The 16,533-nt window shown below is 44.6% G+C and overlaps 1 protein-coding gene and 1 pseudogene across 1 annotated transcript; one reads left to right on the top strand and one right to left on the bottom strand.

Annotated features, from left to right (window-relative positions):
* LOC117514956 overlaps positions 1-9,343 on the bottom strand; it is a 44,055-nt pseudogene extending 34,712 nt beyond the window's left edge.
* Positions 9,344-11,794: 2,451 nt separating this feature from the next.
* On the top strand, positions 11,795-14,238 carry LOC117514955 (uncharacterized protein K02A2.6-like). Its single transcript, XM_034175521.1, is given in 2 exon segments — positions 11,795-12,893; positions 12,896-14,238. Coding segments are annotated over 2 exon segments (2,442 nt in total).
* The last annotated feature ends 2,295 nt before the right edge of the window (positions 14,239-16,533 follow it).

Genomic DNA, 16,533 nt, shown 5'->3' with positions numbered 1-16,533 from the left:
CCCAAGTGGGGTATGTCCTGTCCCTGGTTTTCCACTCCATCTTCCCTGGGTGGAAGTTGTTCAAGCCAGTTTGACCTATGCAGACCACTCCCGTTTTGTTTTTTATTTTGTTTTGTTTTATTTATTTTTTTAATTTTGCCTCAGGCCCCTGGGGGTCACATGGCTCCTGTTCCCGTCATGGGCCCTGGGGGGTCGTGGGGTCCCTGTTTTGTTTTCAGCTCCGCCTCAGGCCCTGGAGGGTTGCACGGCAACTTCTCCATCATGGGCCCTGGAGGGTCATGAGGTTCCAGTCCGGTTCCCCCATGGACCCTGGAGGGTCGCAAGGCACTTCTCCGTCGTGGGCCCTGGAGAGTCATGAGGTTCCAGTCCTGTTCCCCCGTGGACCCTGGAGGGTCACACGGCACTTCTCCGTCGTGGGCCCTGGAGGGTCATTAGGTTCCAGTCCTGTTCCCCCTTGGACCCTGGAGGGTCACAAGGCACTTCTCCATAGTGGGATCTGGAGGGTCGTTCCAGTCCTGTTCTACACGACAACTACTCCGCCGTGGGCTCTGGATAGGGTTGCATGGTTCCCTCCCCATCTTCGTCTCCCACCCTGTGTCCATCGTGCCTTCCTCCTCTGGGGTTTCTGTCTCCGGCTTGGCCTGGTGTGTCACCTGGGGGTCGCCCTTGGGGGGGGGTGCTGTTGTGGTTTGCCCCTGGTCTGCTGGCCCCTGTTTGTCTGTGTTTTCAGGTGAAGCTGAGGTGGAGCTGCTGGTGATTTGGCTGGGTGCTTTTCGCTGTGTGTAACGTCAGGGCTCTGTGCCCCGCTGCCAAAGGGCACGTGGGCCCTGCCCCATCTGTCAAGATGGCACATGGAATTGACAGAGCGGCGTTTCATAGCTGAGCTGAATCAACAGAGTGGGTGCTCACAGCGGACACTCATCACCACTCCAGATTTAACCCCAAACCTGTCATGGGTTTGGGGCCAGAATCTTTCCTCACACCACCTGAAGAACCTCCGTGTTTCTCCTGGTTGGAACCGGGTTGCCATGGGGTCCCAGCTGTGCCAAGCCATCGTACCCAGCCGGTAACTGAAGCTTCTGTTTTTTCTCATAGAGAATTTTGCTTGACGTTCCGTCGCCACATTGGAGCTAATGTCACTTTTTCTGTTTTCCTGACGTGAGCCCCTGAGCTCCTTGACTTTTTTCCCTGCAGACTTTGTTCGGACTGAAGTCTCCGCTCTTGTTGCAACTCCACCTCTGTGGGCTCTCATGTCCACAACAGTAACTGTCTGTGTTTTTCACTCGCGCTTTCAGGTGCAGTCTGTAACCCGTTGTGTTTTTCCTCTTGAGTTTCCAGACTCTGTGTTACATGTCGTGTTTTTCCTGCTGTGTTACTCCAAGTTCTAATTGTGCCGTTCTCAATCGTTTATTTTCCTGCAGTGTGAGCTTCGGCTCTTTATTCATACAGGTTTTTCCACGTCACACTTTTGTTTCTGGCTTTAACATGGACATATTCTGTAATTCTGTCTGGTGTGTAATCACACGCAGCTGTTACTTATCAGAGTCCATTCATCTCTGCGCTGTGTAGTGTTCAGTACTGCTCAGAGTTTGTTCCTCTTTATGGAGTTCTGTGAACATCAATGTTTAATCTGTAGTTCGGGCTGGCGCACTTCTGCGCTGTTTAGGTACAGTGTGCAGTCATTTTGTTATTCCACGGGTTGAACCGTTAAGTTACAGTATGATCTAATCTGTTGACAGGCGGGAGTGATCAACACGCAGCCGCTAAGTTGTGAGTTTTATGTAACTGTGGTTCTCTGAGTGCAGTTTCCCAGAGAATTTTCCCTGCCAAATTGCTGCATGCATCTAAGCCTGGAACTTGGAGCTGTCATCTGACTATCAGTCTGCCACATGTGCCCACCTTTAGGATGTGTCATGTCGAACTAAGATCCTGAATGAACAAAGACTGTGATCTGAACTGGACTCCTGAATGAACTGCACTTTTGATCTAACTCCAACCTGGAATGAACTGAGACTTGCTTCTGAACTAAAAACTTGAATGAACTGAACCTCTGAACTATTTACTTTAGATTTATTTTCACTTCCAGATGTGTGCCATAATGTCACCTGCCCTCTCATTTTCCCCCTGCAGTCCCAGCAGCGCCACAGGCTCACTTCCCTGGTACCTGTCCCGGTCTCGTGGTCCTGTCAGTCTCGTCCATCCAGTCCTCTTGGTCCATCCATCTTTGTGCCCCCACTGCGCAGTCTCTTGTTTGGATCAGTAAACTCTTGGTTACTCCTCCTGTGTCTGCCTTACTGCTCCTGCTCTTGGGTCAAACACGCAACCCGGTCCCGACTGTAACAAAGGGTGTACTTTGGTGATCCCATGACACCAGTCAATCATGGTGACCTTGGTGTCAATTTCAAGGTCACAGTGAGATATTGAAGATATTGTCATTGCCATCCTTGTTAGCATGATATGTCAAGAATCAGTTGACCAATCTCATTTATATTTAGATAAGTGTGTACATGGGTGATCCCCGACCCTTTGTATTACTGAATTGTGTGGACCAGGAAGATATGTCATCTCCTGATGACTCTTGTTTACCAACACCCCAGTTTGCTATTTCAGAAGTACTGTCCCCGACTTCCATACAGCATTGTATAGGTGTGTCAGCCATGACAGCCCAACAAAATGCTGAGACTTCAGCATTTCAGGACAAATTTTCTCTGCCTCTGGCAACTTACAACTGAGGAATTTTTGACTACCTCAGTGACTTCTGCATGGAGGATGCCAACAGATCTGCCAGCGTCTATCTTTGCCTCCTCAAAGGAGGGCATGTCAGCATAAATGAAACAATTTGAAACATAAGAAAATTGTTATTTTGACACATTCTGACCATGTGCAACCGATTGTACATATTTAAATCATGTAAATCATTTTTCAGCGCACAAATGTGCATAATATTAATGCAAATTGACTCAACTGACTGGCAAACAACATGATGGGAGTGAAGAAAGAAAGGGAGAAAATCATCTTAGCGTGGTGGACAAATGGATCATCTGGATTGTTCTGAGAGTCCACCTGAGTTGCAAAGGCCACACTGGCAATAACATCCATGGTGAAACAGCCAAAACATCTGCAACACATGTGCATATAAAATAAATTGGACACTAACTTTTAAACCTCTGCAAGGAGATGTTTGAGTGTGTTGGAGTTACTGTATGTCTGTATTTACTTGTGGATGTCAAAAGTCTCTCCTGACTCAGCAAACACATTCAGGTTGTTCATCAGGGCATCAATGGCTGTACTGATGAGAGGCACCATCTACACACAAACAGGAACACAATGACAACTGAGCTTAGACCCTCTGGGAAAGAGAAGCAAGAAAGCAAAAATGGGGGAGGGGGGGAGATCACATGGCTCCACAAATACAAAAATAATGTATAGAGAAGAAAATGGAGAAAGAACGATAAGCAACTCAGATCTGATTTTATTCATGACAATGTGAACAGCATAGTCACATGGAATCAGATTTTATTTATTTTTTTACTGTTTCTATTTGGGCGTCTTCCATATCTGCACAGGCTGCAGTCACTGCGTAAATACCTCGCGTAATTATATAGGCATCCTGAAATTGTGGATGAAATCAAATTCAGTTCAAAATTCCAGCACTCCTGGCTCCAACAGAGGTGGGTAATTCCAGTTTCAATGAATAAAAGCCCTGCCACATATTTGTTTCTTCCCCCCGCTCAACCAGCTAATTGCAATTAGTCTTGAGGCAGATAGATGAGCTAATCAGTGAAATCACCTGCTTTAGGTGCACAGGTAGAACAGGACGTCTACTCATTGAAGCCGGGATTACCCACCTCTGGGCTCCAACCACAGCATGTGATGAGGGTTCAGTCACACATAGTATGAATAAGTACAACTCAGGGTGACTCACGGCGGAACAGCTTGTATGAGCGAACCACAAAAACATCGAGCCAACTGGCAGGCATGCACAATGCTGCTGCAACGGTTCATACACGCAGGAACACAGAGCGTGCAGCTGTGCGATGTGTAACCACATCACGCAGCTGTTGTGAAACTAAAAAATAAAATAAAATAAAATGCATGCAACTCACGGGATTTGAGCCTGCACTTTCCAAAAGCTCTGATTGTCAGCCAGAAACTTTACCACTGAGCTACCATCACTGTCCTGTAAATGGTGCGGGAAAATGCCTGATATCAAGAAGGACATGGACGTATTTAAAAAAATAAAACCACACACCATATAAAAACACCGCATTTTATTGAATCCCTCTTATCAAGCGGACAATACAAATATGATCCATCTGATCCACTGCAGAAGACCCTGACTGTCACAGATGTACAGTCATGAAATGATATGAATGAGAAGCACAGCACTGCTATCATGTCCACATCTGCTAGCAGCGTGTCCAGCCAGCGCTGTGCGTGTGTCCTGCCCAACATGCGTGTCTTGTGGACGGCACACCACGGGACTGACACCGTGTCATGTGGCGCAGAGCTCACGTGGGTGGCGTGACATTCAGATCACCCAATGCGTGTTATGATCTGCCGGTCCGGATCACTTGGGGCAGCCTGTCAATGTGCGTGGCGTGCGTGCACTCACTGCAGCCCATTGCAGCAGCAGTATATGTTTTTATGTATGTCCACATGATTACAGCAAGCAGACACACGCACATCACAGTGGACAGTTGTTAGTTCATGTCCGTCCAAACACGGTACGTGTTCCCCAGCCGTGACATCCAGAACCACAGATCTCCGCAGCCGCTCCTGTCAGCGGCCACACCCCCTGTCAGTTCAGTGCACACACACCAACGTTACTGTGTCCCTAGAGGACTCTGAGGAACAATGTAATTTTTACATCAAAATATTAGTCTCTTCAATGTTTTTGGCACCTCAGTAAACTTTTTTGCACCCACTTCTGTGTTGCACCAGCCGTTCTCCTTTTGTACAAGTCTATCCAGACCTGGTTGCACCGGATTTTTGTGCTTGGCAGAAGCGCGGAGAACTTTCCCTTTTTGCTGTGTCGCTGTGTCTGTTTGCAAAGCCACACTCGTGGGGCACATAGACTTACAGTGGGGAAAATAAGTATTTGACCCCTGTCACTTTTGCAGGTTTTCCCACCTACAAAGAATGGAGAGGTCTGTAATTTTTATCGTAGGTACACTTCAACTGTGAGACACAGAATCTTAAAAAAAAATCCAGAAAATCACATTGTATGATTTTGATATAATTAATTTGCATTTTATTGCATAAAATAAGTATTTGATCACCTACCAACCAGCAAGAATTCTGGCTCTCACAGACCTGTTAATTTTTCTTTAAGAAGCCCTCTTATTCTGCACTCTTTACCTGTATTAATTGCACCTGTTTGAACTTGTTACCTGTATAAAAGACACCTGTTCACACACTCAATCAATCACACTCCAACCTGTCCACCATAGCCAAAACCAAAGAGCTGTCTAAGGACATCAGGGACAAAACTGTAGACCTGCACAAGGCTGAGATGGACTACAGGACAACAGGCAAGCAGCTTGGTAGAAGACAACAACTGTTATGATTATTTATTAGAAAGTGGAAGAAACACAAGATGACTGTCAATGTCCCTCGGCCTGGGATTCCATGAAAGATCTTACTTTGTGGGGTAAGGATGATTCTGAGAAAGCTCAGAACTACACAGGAGGACCTGGTCAATGACCTGAAGAGAGCTGGGACCACAGTCACAAAGATTACATTAGTAACACATGATGCTGTCATGGTTTAAAATCCTGCAGGGCAGCAAGGTCCCCCTGCTCAAGCCGTCACATGTCCATGCCCATTTGAAGTTCACCAGTGACCATCTGGATGATCCAGAGGAGGCATGGGAGAAGGTCATGTGGTTAGATGAGACCAGAATAGATCTTTTTGGAATCAACTCCACTTACCATGTTTAGAGGATGAGAACAACCCCAAGAAAACCATCCCAACCGTGAAGCATGGGGGTGGAAACATCATACTCTGGGTGTGCGCTTCTACAAAGGGGACAGGATGACTGCACCATATTGAAGGGAGGATGGATGGGGTTATGTAATGAGAGATTTTAGCAAACAACCTCCTTCCCTCAGTAAGAGCATTGAAGATGGGTCATGGCTGGGTCTTCCAGCATGACAATGACCCCAAACACACAGCCAGGGCAACTAAGGAGGGGCTCCGTAAGAAGTATTTCAAGGTCCTGGAGTGGCCTGGCCAGTCTCCAGACCTGAACTGAATAGAAAATCTTTGGAGGGAGCTGAAACTCCAAACTTGAAAGATTTGGAGACGATATGTATGGAGGAGTGGACCAAAATCCCTGTTGCAGTGTGTGAAAACTTTATCAAGAACTACAGGAAATGCCTGACCTCTGTAAAGGCAGACAAATGTTTCTGTACCAATTGTTAAGCTCTGTTTTTCTAGGGGGGTCAAATACTTATTTTATGCAATAAAATGCAAATTAATTATTTAAAAATCATACAATGTGATTTACTGGATTTTTTTTTTTTAGATTCTGTCTCTCACAGTTGAAGTGTACCTACGATAAAAATTACAGACCTCTCCATTCTTTGTAGGTGGGAAAACCTGCAAAACTGACAGGGGGTCAAATACTTATTTTCCCCACTGTATTTCACATCCAGCTCGACAGTGATCATCTGCAAACTGTTTTCATGTTAACAGTGCAAATGGCCACACATTTTCTAAATGGCATGGGAGTGGTGTTAGATGTTCGTGCGTGTCACCTGGAATTTAGCCGACATCTGCCGCAAGAGGTTTTGATGGGCTCGCACAGCGCACACTGTCTTTCAGCCGCTGGTGTGTGCAAATAGTTGTAGCAACAGGTGTACAAGGTGTTAGAGGCAGCTACGATTTTACATGTTTTGCCTGCGGTTCCTGGTTCCTGCTTCATGCGTAATTTGACCGGATTCATGAAATTCATCAGTCATGGAGCTCTTCACACACCCACTCTACGGGAGACACTGCACTCATGTTTTACTCTGCTCACTGCTAGCTCAAAAAAAAAAAAAGAAAAAAAAAAAAGGGAGAAGAATCTGAATTGTATTTTACTTCAAGCTTAAACTGAAGCCTGGCACTAAATAACTGAGCAGCTAAATATGTGTGCATTTGTGGATTATTCACCTGTGCCGTGACCAGCACTCATATAAAATAGAGAAATGATCTGTGCATGATCCTACCAGCAACTTCAAATAATTGTGTGTGTGTACAGTCTTTGTTGTTTTTTGCACATAATCAGGAGGCAGTTCCATTATCATTTATTTATTTAACAGTGAATATAGTTTTGTTCTATTACTATTTTACTTCTTATAGAAGTGGGTTTTTTTTTGTTATTGTTTATGCAGATCAAATTCCTTGTATGTGCAAATGTACTTGGGAATAAATTCAATTCTGATTCTGATTCTAATCAGGGTCGGTTCAAGACAGTGAACAGTTCACACTGGAATCTGATATTGGCCACTTTAAACAGAATAAAGTGAATAGGACAAAATAACAATCATTTCTGGATAGCAGTAGATTGAAACTGAGCAATGTGACAAAATGTCAAAAACACCACGGCATGGGTGCCTTTATCGTCCCTCTTTTATCTTTGCAGTGCTGAACGATGGCGTAAGGGTGCTCCGAACCCTTTTCCACTGATCATCCTTCAGCGATAGCAAATTGTCACTTTCTGGCTTGGTGGGAAAGCCAATCTCTGTAAGAACCTACACAGAGGGACAAATATGTTGTCTTAATTCATGATGGAATTATTTGTAAACACAAAAGACAAGTAACAAATTAAAGTTAAGGGTGCATTCAGCAAAATGCTAACCTTTCTGTTTGGAAAGCTGCTGAAGTCCATGACCAAGATTTGTCTGATCATGTCAGGGTCTGCTATCACGATCACTGGAGTCCGGCCCAAATAATACCTGAAATACAACAAGTTTGAATCAAAGACCAAACAAAAATAACAGGGTAATGTCTGAGGCTGCTTCACAAAACACTGACATAGAAAGCTTTAATTACCCACAAATTCTGCCATGTGTCCTTATGAGGTCATTGAAAATATGGAAAAAACCCTGAAAAGAAAGTTTCAGAACAAAGTAAAATAAATAAATAAATCAAGCGACATAAACATAAACATAAAATACAAAAATACTTTACAAAATATTTTTTTGCAAAAATACAAAATAAAAACCTAGCAAATCCACTGTCAGATCTTACGTGGTGAAACATGAACAAGTTGCCAAAGAACGGCACTGGCTTTGGATGTTTGATGCCACACCGAGAGAGAACTGAAAAAGGACGGATTGAATACCTGAAAAAATACAGCAAATGTATGATGGAATTTCTCCAAAGCATGCTCAAGAACTCATGCATGAAAGTCTTGCAGGTTTGCAGCCATTGTGGCGTAAACAGTACAATAAAAGTGAACTTTCATACTGTATTTACTCACCAGTAAAGAAGAGCCAGAAAAATAAAGATGCTGCTGAGTAACACAGACCATCTGCTGGCCTCAATGTTTAATCCATTTAAGAATTCCATTACTGCCTCTGTGCTGTGGGTAAAAACAAAACAATCCTACACTGGTTTCTAGAAAGAAAAAAATAAGAAAATGACACATTGGTTTATGTAAATGTTATTAAAAGATTTACAGTTGTTGGGGGGGGGGGGGGGGGGGGTATATAAGTAGTTGGACAGCAACTTAATTTTTGTCATTTTTCCTCTGTGCGCTACCACAATGGAGCTGAAATTATTCAAGGGGTTTAACAAAGATATCACAACATTTCACAACTGCACCATATAAGGATTATAAGGATATATAAGGATACTTTTACAGCTAGTTTTCTTTAGACAAGTCAGGGGATGGAAACATGAACATTTTAAAGTCACTGAATATTTTGTGGATTTCATTTACATCAATCATTATTAAATACAAACAGTATGTTAACTGTGTCTGAAAGAGCAATTCTCATAAAATGATTGGCCATGCAAGGAGACAAGTGAGGGAAGCCACTCAACACTCAAACAACTCTGCAGTGTCTTTCCTCTTTATTTTGTAGAAGATTATTTAGCAGCAGTTGTCTCACAGCCACCTGCACATTCAGTCCAATATTATTTGTCGTGCTAGGATGAGGGTTTGTTTTGATGAAAATTTAAAAATGAGAAAATTGTTGTGTTGTTTGTTTTCAACAATGCTATGCTTATGATTTATTGAGTTGGCAACTCAGAATTTGGGAATCTTTCTATCTTTACAGCAGTTCTTAAATAATCAAAGCTGACGTGTCAACTGATAAACGCCCTGGCTTCCTGCCATGATGTACCCCATGTTCGTCAGCTGTGGAGTTAATGACTCCAAAAGGCTTACTTTGAATGCCCTGTCAGTAAAATTAAAGCCTTGGTAAGAGTCTTTTTAAATGACGCACACTAATGCGTATATGATCAGTCACAGCAAGGCATAAAGTTATTTTAGCCTGTGTTGGGGCTTGAATGAAGAACTGAAAGAGCAGATCCCCATTGACAATTTCTGTCACCTGATCGTTAACGTCATGACATATCGTGAGCCACAAAAGTTAATGTTCAGATACAAGTTTCTGTGAATGCTCTCAGTTGTCCAGGTGGTTTCCATAGTACAGAAGCTTGAATCTTCGACTGGACTGGGTTGCTTGACGCAAGGACGTTTCGCTTATAATCGCAGAAGCTTCCTCAGCTAAATTTCTTGCTCTGGTAGTTTGTCTTCTGTCTTGACTCATCTGAGAGTCAACCCAGTCCAGTCGAAGATTCAAGCTTCTCTACTATTCAGATACAAGGTAATATGCATATTTTACTTTAATTTTACAGACAGCTTTTGGTTTTTATTTCATTACTGCATCTTGAAATAAACCTTTTCTGCTTGACAGTGGATTTGGATGCCCAGTCGCTTTGATACCAGGTTAGAATTAAAGGCAAAAACTAGTAGATTATTTTATGTTTGGAGCAGAGCACTTTAACTGACTGGAGCAGCTAGCAAAGCGCAGTGCAGCAGTCAGTTTGTTTGCGTGCGTGTGTCCAATATTCATAGGCTCACTGTGTTATGTATGAACCTAGAGATGTCCTACTAATACTTACCACCAGAGGGCAGACTGCCATTAGGGCATATAGGAACCCTGAATGTAACCATAGCTACCAGTTAGGGCAATAAAGGAAGTGAAAAACCAGCAGGAAGTTGTCCTCCGTGCTCTGTGTGTCGAGTAATAATGTTTACTTAGTTACACTATAAGGGAGCAACATAATATAAATTGGCGATGAGTCATGTGTTTCAGAATACTTTTCATTGACTGGCTGTGAAAGTTAGTCAGCTTGGTGCAAGTTTTGGACCGAAATGAACACCCGCGTTTTTGGATAGCTAATGTGCTAATCAACTATGAGCCAGCCGTCATCGGATGACCCGAGGACAGCTAGTGCTACGTCAACGGATTCAAGGGCATCGAGTGCTTCAAGTTCATCTATAGTGCAAGTAATCCCAGGAACACGTATGATGGCTGGAATATATGGACGTTTTCGATGAGTCTGGGGAGCAATGGGCAACATATATTGAACGTTTTGAGCATTATGTGGTGGCTAATGACATTCACGAGGCTAAGAAAGTTTCAGTACTGTTCAATGTGATGGGACCTAAAACGTATGGAATGCTTCGTAGCTTAGTAGCTCCCGTGGCACCTGGTACAAAGACTTACGAACAGGTAGTGACTGTGCTTAAAGATCACTTCACACCGAAACCGCTTGTTATAGCCGAAAGGTTCAAGTTCCACAAGCAAAATCAGGGGGAAGGAGAAACGGTAGCGCAGTATGTAGCAGTGCTCAAGAAGCTATCGGAACACTGCAAGTTCGGGGCTTACCTAGAGGACGCTCTGAGAGACAGATTTGTATGTGGATTGAAATGCAAAGCTGTGCAGAAACGCCTTCTGACTGAGGAGAATCTCACGTTCAAGAAAGCAGTTGAACATGCAGTGTCAGCAGAGACAGCAGCACGCGATGTACAGCAGTTAAGCAATTCCCTGAAAGTGAATGCAGTGTTTTCGCAAGCTGGAAAATGCTGCCGCTGTGGGAAAGCAAATCATAGTGATGATGACTGCTGGTACAAAGACCGCGAATGTCACCAGTGCGGGAGGAAAGGCCACACGAAACGAATGTGCAGGAGTAAATCAAAAAGCAGTCATGAAAGAGAGCATAAACACAAAGAGGGAAAGCCTGAACAGAAAAGCCAAGCACACAAACACAGCGTGAATGATAGGAAGAAAAAAATCTGTTACGTCGAGGCGAATGAAAGTGAAAGTGAAGCGACGAAATCAGACAGTGACAATGATTTGGGGCTGTATGCAGTGTCAGAAAAAGGGAAATATTCACACATATCAGTAATGCCAAAAGTCAATGGAAAGAAAATGGAGATGGAATTGGATACAGGGGCGGCAGTGTCATTGATTCCTTGGGAACTGTACAAACGAAAGCTGCACAAATTCCCTCTGCAACCCACTGATATCATGTTCAAGACATACACAGGAGAGGCTTTGGCACCAGAAGGAGTCATTAAAGTGCAAGTGGAATTGAACAAGCAACGTGCTGTCTTGCCACTGTACGTGGTGAAGGTGGATGCTCCACCATTGTTTGACAGGGAGTGGCTGAGAGCCATTAAATTGAATTGGAGAGACTTAAAGACTGTACATGCAATTGAGCACAGACAGACAGCTTAGAGACCGTGTTAAAGAGACACTCTGCTGTTTTCTCCGATAAGTTAGGCACCATGAAGGGAGTGAAAGCCAGGCTCACTCTCAGACCAAACAGTGCCCCTAAATTCTGCCCACCACGCAATGTGCCATATGCTCTCCGACCGCGAGTGGAGGCCGAGCTGAAACACCTGACTGAGCTTGGCGTCATCTCACCTGTGGCGCATAGTGACTGGGCTACGCCCGTGGTGGCCGTGAACAAAAAGGACGGCACCGTGAGACTCTGTGGGGATTTCAAAGTCACCCTCAACCCAGCTCTGTGCATCGACAAGTACCCAATCCCCCATATTGAGGACTTGTTCGCTTCTCTCACTGGAGGTCAATGCTTCAGTAAGCTGGATCTGTCCAATGCATATCTACAGATGGAAGTAGAAGAGAGCTCCAAGAAGCTGCTGACCATCTCATCACAGAAAGGACTTTTCTGCTTCAACCCCTTACCGTTTGGGGTAGCGTCATCGCCCGCCTTGTTCCAGAAGGCAATGGACCAGGTGCTCCTCGGACTGCCACACACTCACTGCTACCTGGACGACATAATTGTCAGTGGTCCTGACGAGCAGACACACCTGAAAACCCTGGATGCAGTACTCAGCAGGCTAGAGGAATACGGCCTGCACCTCAAGCAAGAGAAATGTCTCTTCTTCCAGGAGTCTGTGGAATACCTGAGCCACATCATCGATGCTGCTGGGCTTCACAAGTCACTGGAGAAAGTACGCGCCATCATGGAAGCACCAGCACCAGGTGATGTCAGTCAACTTCGATCTTTCCTAGGAATGCTTAACTATTATGGACGCTTCATCCCTGACCTGGCCACTGTGCTAAAGCCATTCAACGAACTGCTGAACAAAGAAAAGAAATGGCAGTGGACGTCAGCCTGTGCATCAGCGTTCCAGAAAACTAAGACACTCCTGGTATCACAAGAGGTGCTCACACACTACAACCCTGAACTGCCTCTCCACCTCGCTTGCGACGCTTCACCCTATGGGGTCGGAGCTGTCCTCTCTCATGTCTTGCCGGATGGCAATGAAAAACCCATCGCCTATGCATCCAGAACTCTCAGCAAAGCAGAACAAAATTATGCTCAGATTGAGAGGGAGGCGTTAGCAATAGTCTCTGGAGTAGGCAATTCCACCAGTACCTGTATGGCAATACCTTCACTCTACTCACTGACCATCGCCTGCTTACAACCATCCTCAGTCCAGTGAAAAGCACACCATCCATGGCTGCAGTTCGCATGCAACGCTGGGCGCTCCTGCTCTCCGCTCACAATTACACCATCGAGTACAGGAAAAGGGCCCTACATGCCAACGCTGATGGACTGTCGAGGTTACCACTTCCTCATGCCCCCAGTGAGAAACAAGGTGCAGTGGAGGTGTTTTACATGTCACAGTTGGACACATTGCCAGTCAGCAACGCCGAGATCAAGCGTCACACCATGTCTGACTCCACCCAGTCCCGTGTCATGGAAATGGTCACAACTGGCCGTTTTCCAGCTGCAAAGGACGCAGGTGACGAGCTGTCTCCCTATCTCCAGTGCCGCCATGATCTCACTGTGCAGCACGGATGCCTCATGTGGGGTTTGAGAGTGACTGTGCCCCTCAAACTATGCCCCCGGGTGCTGAAAGAGCTACACTCGGCACACCCAGGTGTAGTAAGGATGAAGAGCTTAGCTCGCAGCTACATGTGGTGGCCAGACATTGACTCCCAGATCGAGCACCAAGCAAGGTCATGCCACTCATGTCAGCGTGTGCAGAAAGACCCTGGCCTAGCACCCTTACACCCATGGATGTGGCCATCCAGTCCCTGGGACTTTGCCAGTCCATTTGAAGGGCACATGTACCTGGTCGTGGTGGACGCACACTCCAAATGGCCCGAGGTACACATCATGGATAGCACCACATCCAGCAAGACCATCCAAGTGCTTAGGGGATTTTTTAGTCACTACGGCATTCCACACAGTCTTGTCAGCGACAACGGCCCTCAGTTCTGCTCTGAGGAATTCAGCATGTTTCTGAAAGCCAATGGAGTCAAACACATTCGCTCAGCACCGTACCACCCTGCCTCCAATGGCTTGGCAGAGCGATTTGTGCAAACCTTCAAGCACGCTCTGAAATCTTCCAGAGGAACTACACCAGTGCAACAGCATCTGGATACGTTCCTCCTGACATACCGCAACACCCCTCATGCAACAACCAAGGAAAGCCCTGCAATGCTGTTCATTGGACGCAAGTTGCGTTCTCAATTGGATTTCTTGAAACCAAGTGTGGCTGGAGCAGTGCACCAGTCACAAGAGGCTCAACAGCAACGACGCCAGCTACACTCTAAACAGAGACAGATTGAAGTTGGTGAGCCAGTGCACGTCCGCGATTATAGGAGGGGGGAGGATAAGTGGATGCAAGCTGTGGTGATCGAGAAGACCGGACCAGTGTCCAACAAGGTAAATGTGGAAACACAAGGGGTCTAGAAGCGTCATGTGGACCAGATGCTGACTCGGCTCAAGTCAGACCCACCAGAGACTGCAGTGAGTCTTCCTGTGAGTTCTCCGTTGTCACTACCTCAGACAACCACACCTGGTACCACACTTGACCCAAATACACCTCAACAGAAGGAGGCTACTGATACAGTTCCACATGCACCACACACACTACCCAAAGCACCCAAGACACCACAGTCCACAGAAATGGCACACACAGAATGTACAGAGACAACAGGGACTGTACGATGATCCTGTGAGGATCACACGTCCGCCAGTCCGTTTCAGGGATCAGTGAACGTGTAAAAAAAAAAAAAAAAAAGATGATGAATGTTGACATTCCAGGATGTGGTTTAAAAAAAAAGAGTTTAAGAATGTTTGCCTTTGCAGAATGTTGTTCAATGGTTGAGTTTTGAAACTTTGAAGTGATTAGAAGCCATAACATAACTCTCCTATTTTCTGTTAATGTTATTGAGAAGTAAAAAAAGAAATAATCTCAGGTAGTTTAAATGGAGTTTATGTATTTTATATAGTCTCATGTAGTTTAAAGGGGATATAATGTCTTAAGTTGTTTCAGAAGAAATGTTTTGTTATTGACAACAGATCTTAGTGGGGAGGAGATAAATTTATATTATGTTGCTCCCTTATAGTGTAACTAAGTAAACATTACTCGACACACAGAGCACGGAGGACAACTTCCTGCTGGTTCATTCACTTCGTTTATTGCCCTAAATGGTAGCTATGGTTACATTCAGTGTTCCTATGCCCTAATGGCAGTCTGCCCTCTGGTGGTAAGTATTAGTAGGACATCTCTAGGTTCATACATAACACTGTTTGCCTTTAAATCTTCTGTGGAAATATAGCATGTATCAGCAATCCATGAAAACCATGCTGTACTCTTCAATCAATCAATCAATCAATTTTTTTATATAGCGCCAAATCACAACAAACAGTTGCCCCAAGGCGCTTTATATTGTAAGGCAAGGCCATACAATAATTATGTAAAACCCCAACGGTCAAAACGACCCCGTGAGCAAGCACTTGGCTACAGTGGGAAGGGAAAACTCCCTTTTAACAGGAAGAAACCTCCAGCAGAACCAGGCTCAGGGAGGGGCAGTCTTCTGCTGGGACTGGTTGGGGCTGAGGGAGAGAACCAGGAAAAAGACATGCTGTGGAGGGGAGCAGAGATCGATCACTAATGATTAAATGCAGAGTGGTGCATACAGAGCAAAAAGAGAAAGAAACAGTGCATCATGGGAACCCCCCCAGCAGTCTACGTCTATAGCAGCATAACTAAGGGATGGTTCAGGGTCACCTGATCCAGCCCTAACTATAAGCTTTAGCAAAAAGGAAAGTTTTAAGCCTAATCTTAAAAGTAGAGAGGGTGTCTGTCTCCCTGATCTGAATTGGGAGCTGGTTCCACAGGAGAGGAGCCTGAAAGCTGAAGGCTCTGCCTCCCATTCTACTCTTACAAACCCTAGGAACTACAAGTAAGCCTGCAGTCTCAGAGCGAAGCGCTCTATTGGGGTGATATGGTACTACGAGGTCACTAAGATAAGATGGGACCTGATTATTCAAAACCTTATAAGTAAGAAGAAGAATTTTAAATTCTATTCTAGAATTAACAGGAAGCCAATGAAGAGAGGCCAATATGGGTGAGATATGCTCTCTCCTTCTAGTCCACGTCAGTACTCTAGCTGCAGCATTTTGAATTAACTGAAGGCTTTTTAGGGAACTTTTAGGACAACCTGATAATAATGAATTACAATAGTCCAGCCTAGAGGAAATAAATGCATGAATTAGTTTTTCAGCATCACTCTGAGACAAGACCTTTCTGATTTTAGAGATATTGCGTAAATGCAAAAAAGCAGTCCTACATATTTGTTTAATATGGGCTTTGAATGACATATCCTGATCAAAAATGACTCCAAGATTTCTCACAGTATTACTAGAGGTCAGGGTAATGCCATCCAGAGTAAGGATCTGGTTAGACACCATGTTTCTAAGATTTGTGGGGCCAAGTACAATAACTTCAGTTTTATCTGAGTTTAAAAGCAGGAAATTAGAGGTCATCCATGTCTTTATGTCTGTAAGACAATCCTGCAGTTTAGCTAATTGGTGTGTGTCCTCTGGCTTCATGGATAGATAAAGCTGGGTATCATCTGCGTAACAATGAAAATTTAAGCAATACCGTCTAATAATACTGCCTAAGGGAAGCATGTATAAAGTGAATAAAATTGGTCCTAGCACAGAACCTTGTGGAACTCCATAATTAACTTTAGTCTG

Source organism: Thalassophryne amazonica, chromosome 8, assembly GCF_902500255.1.
Source record: "Thalassophryne amazonica chromosome 8, fThaAma1.1, whole genome shotgun sequence".
NCBI lineage: Eukaryota > Metazoa > Chordata > Actinopteri > Batrachoidiformes > Batrachoididae > Thalassophryne > Thalassophryne amazonica.
The sequence above is the reverse complement of the archived record's forward strand: the minus strand, read 5'-3'. Positions and strand labels throughout refer to the sequence as shown.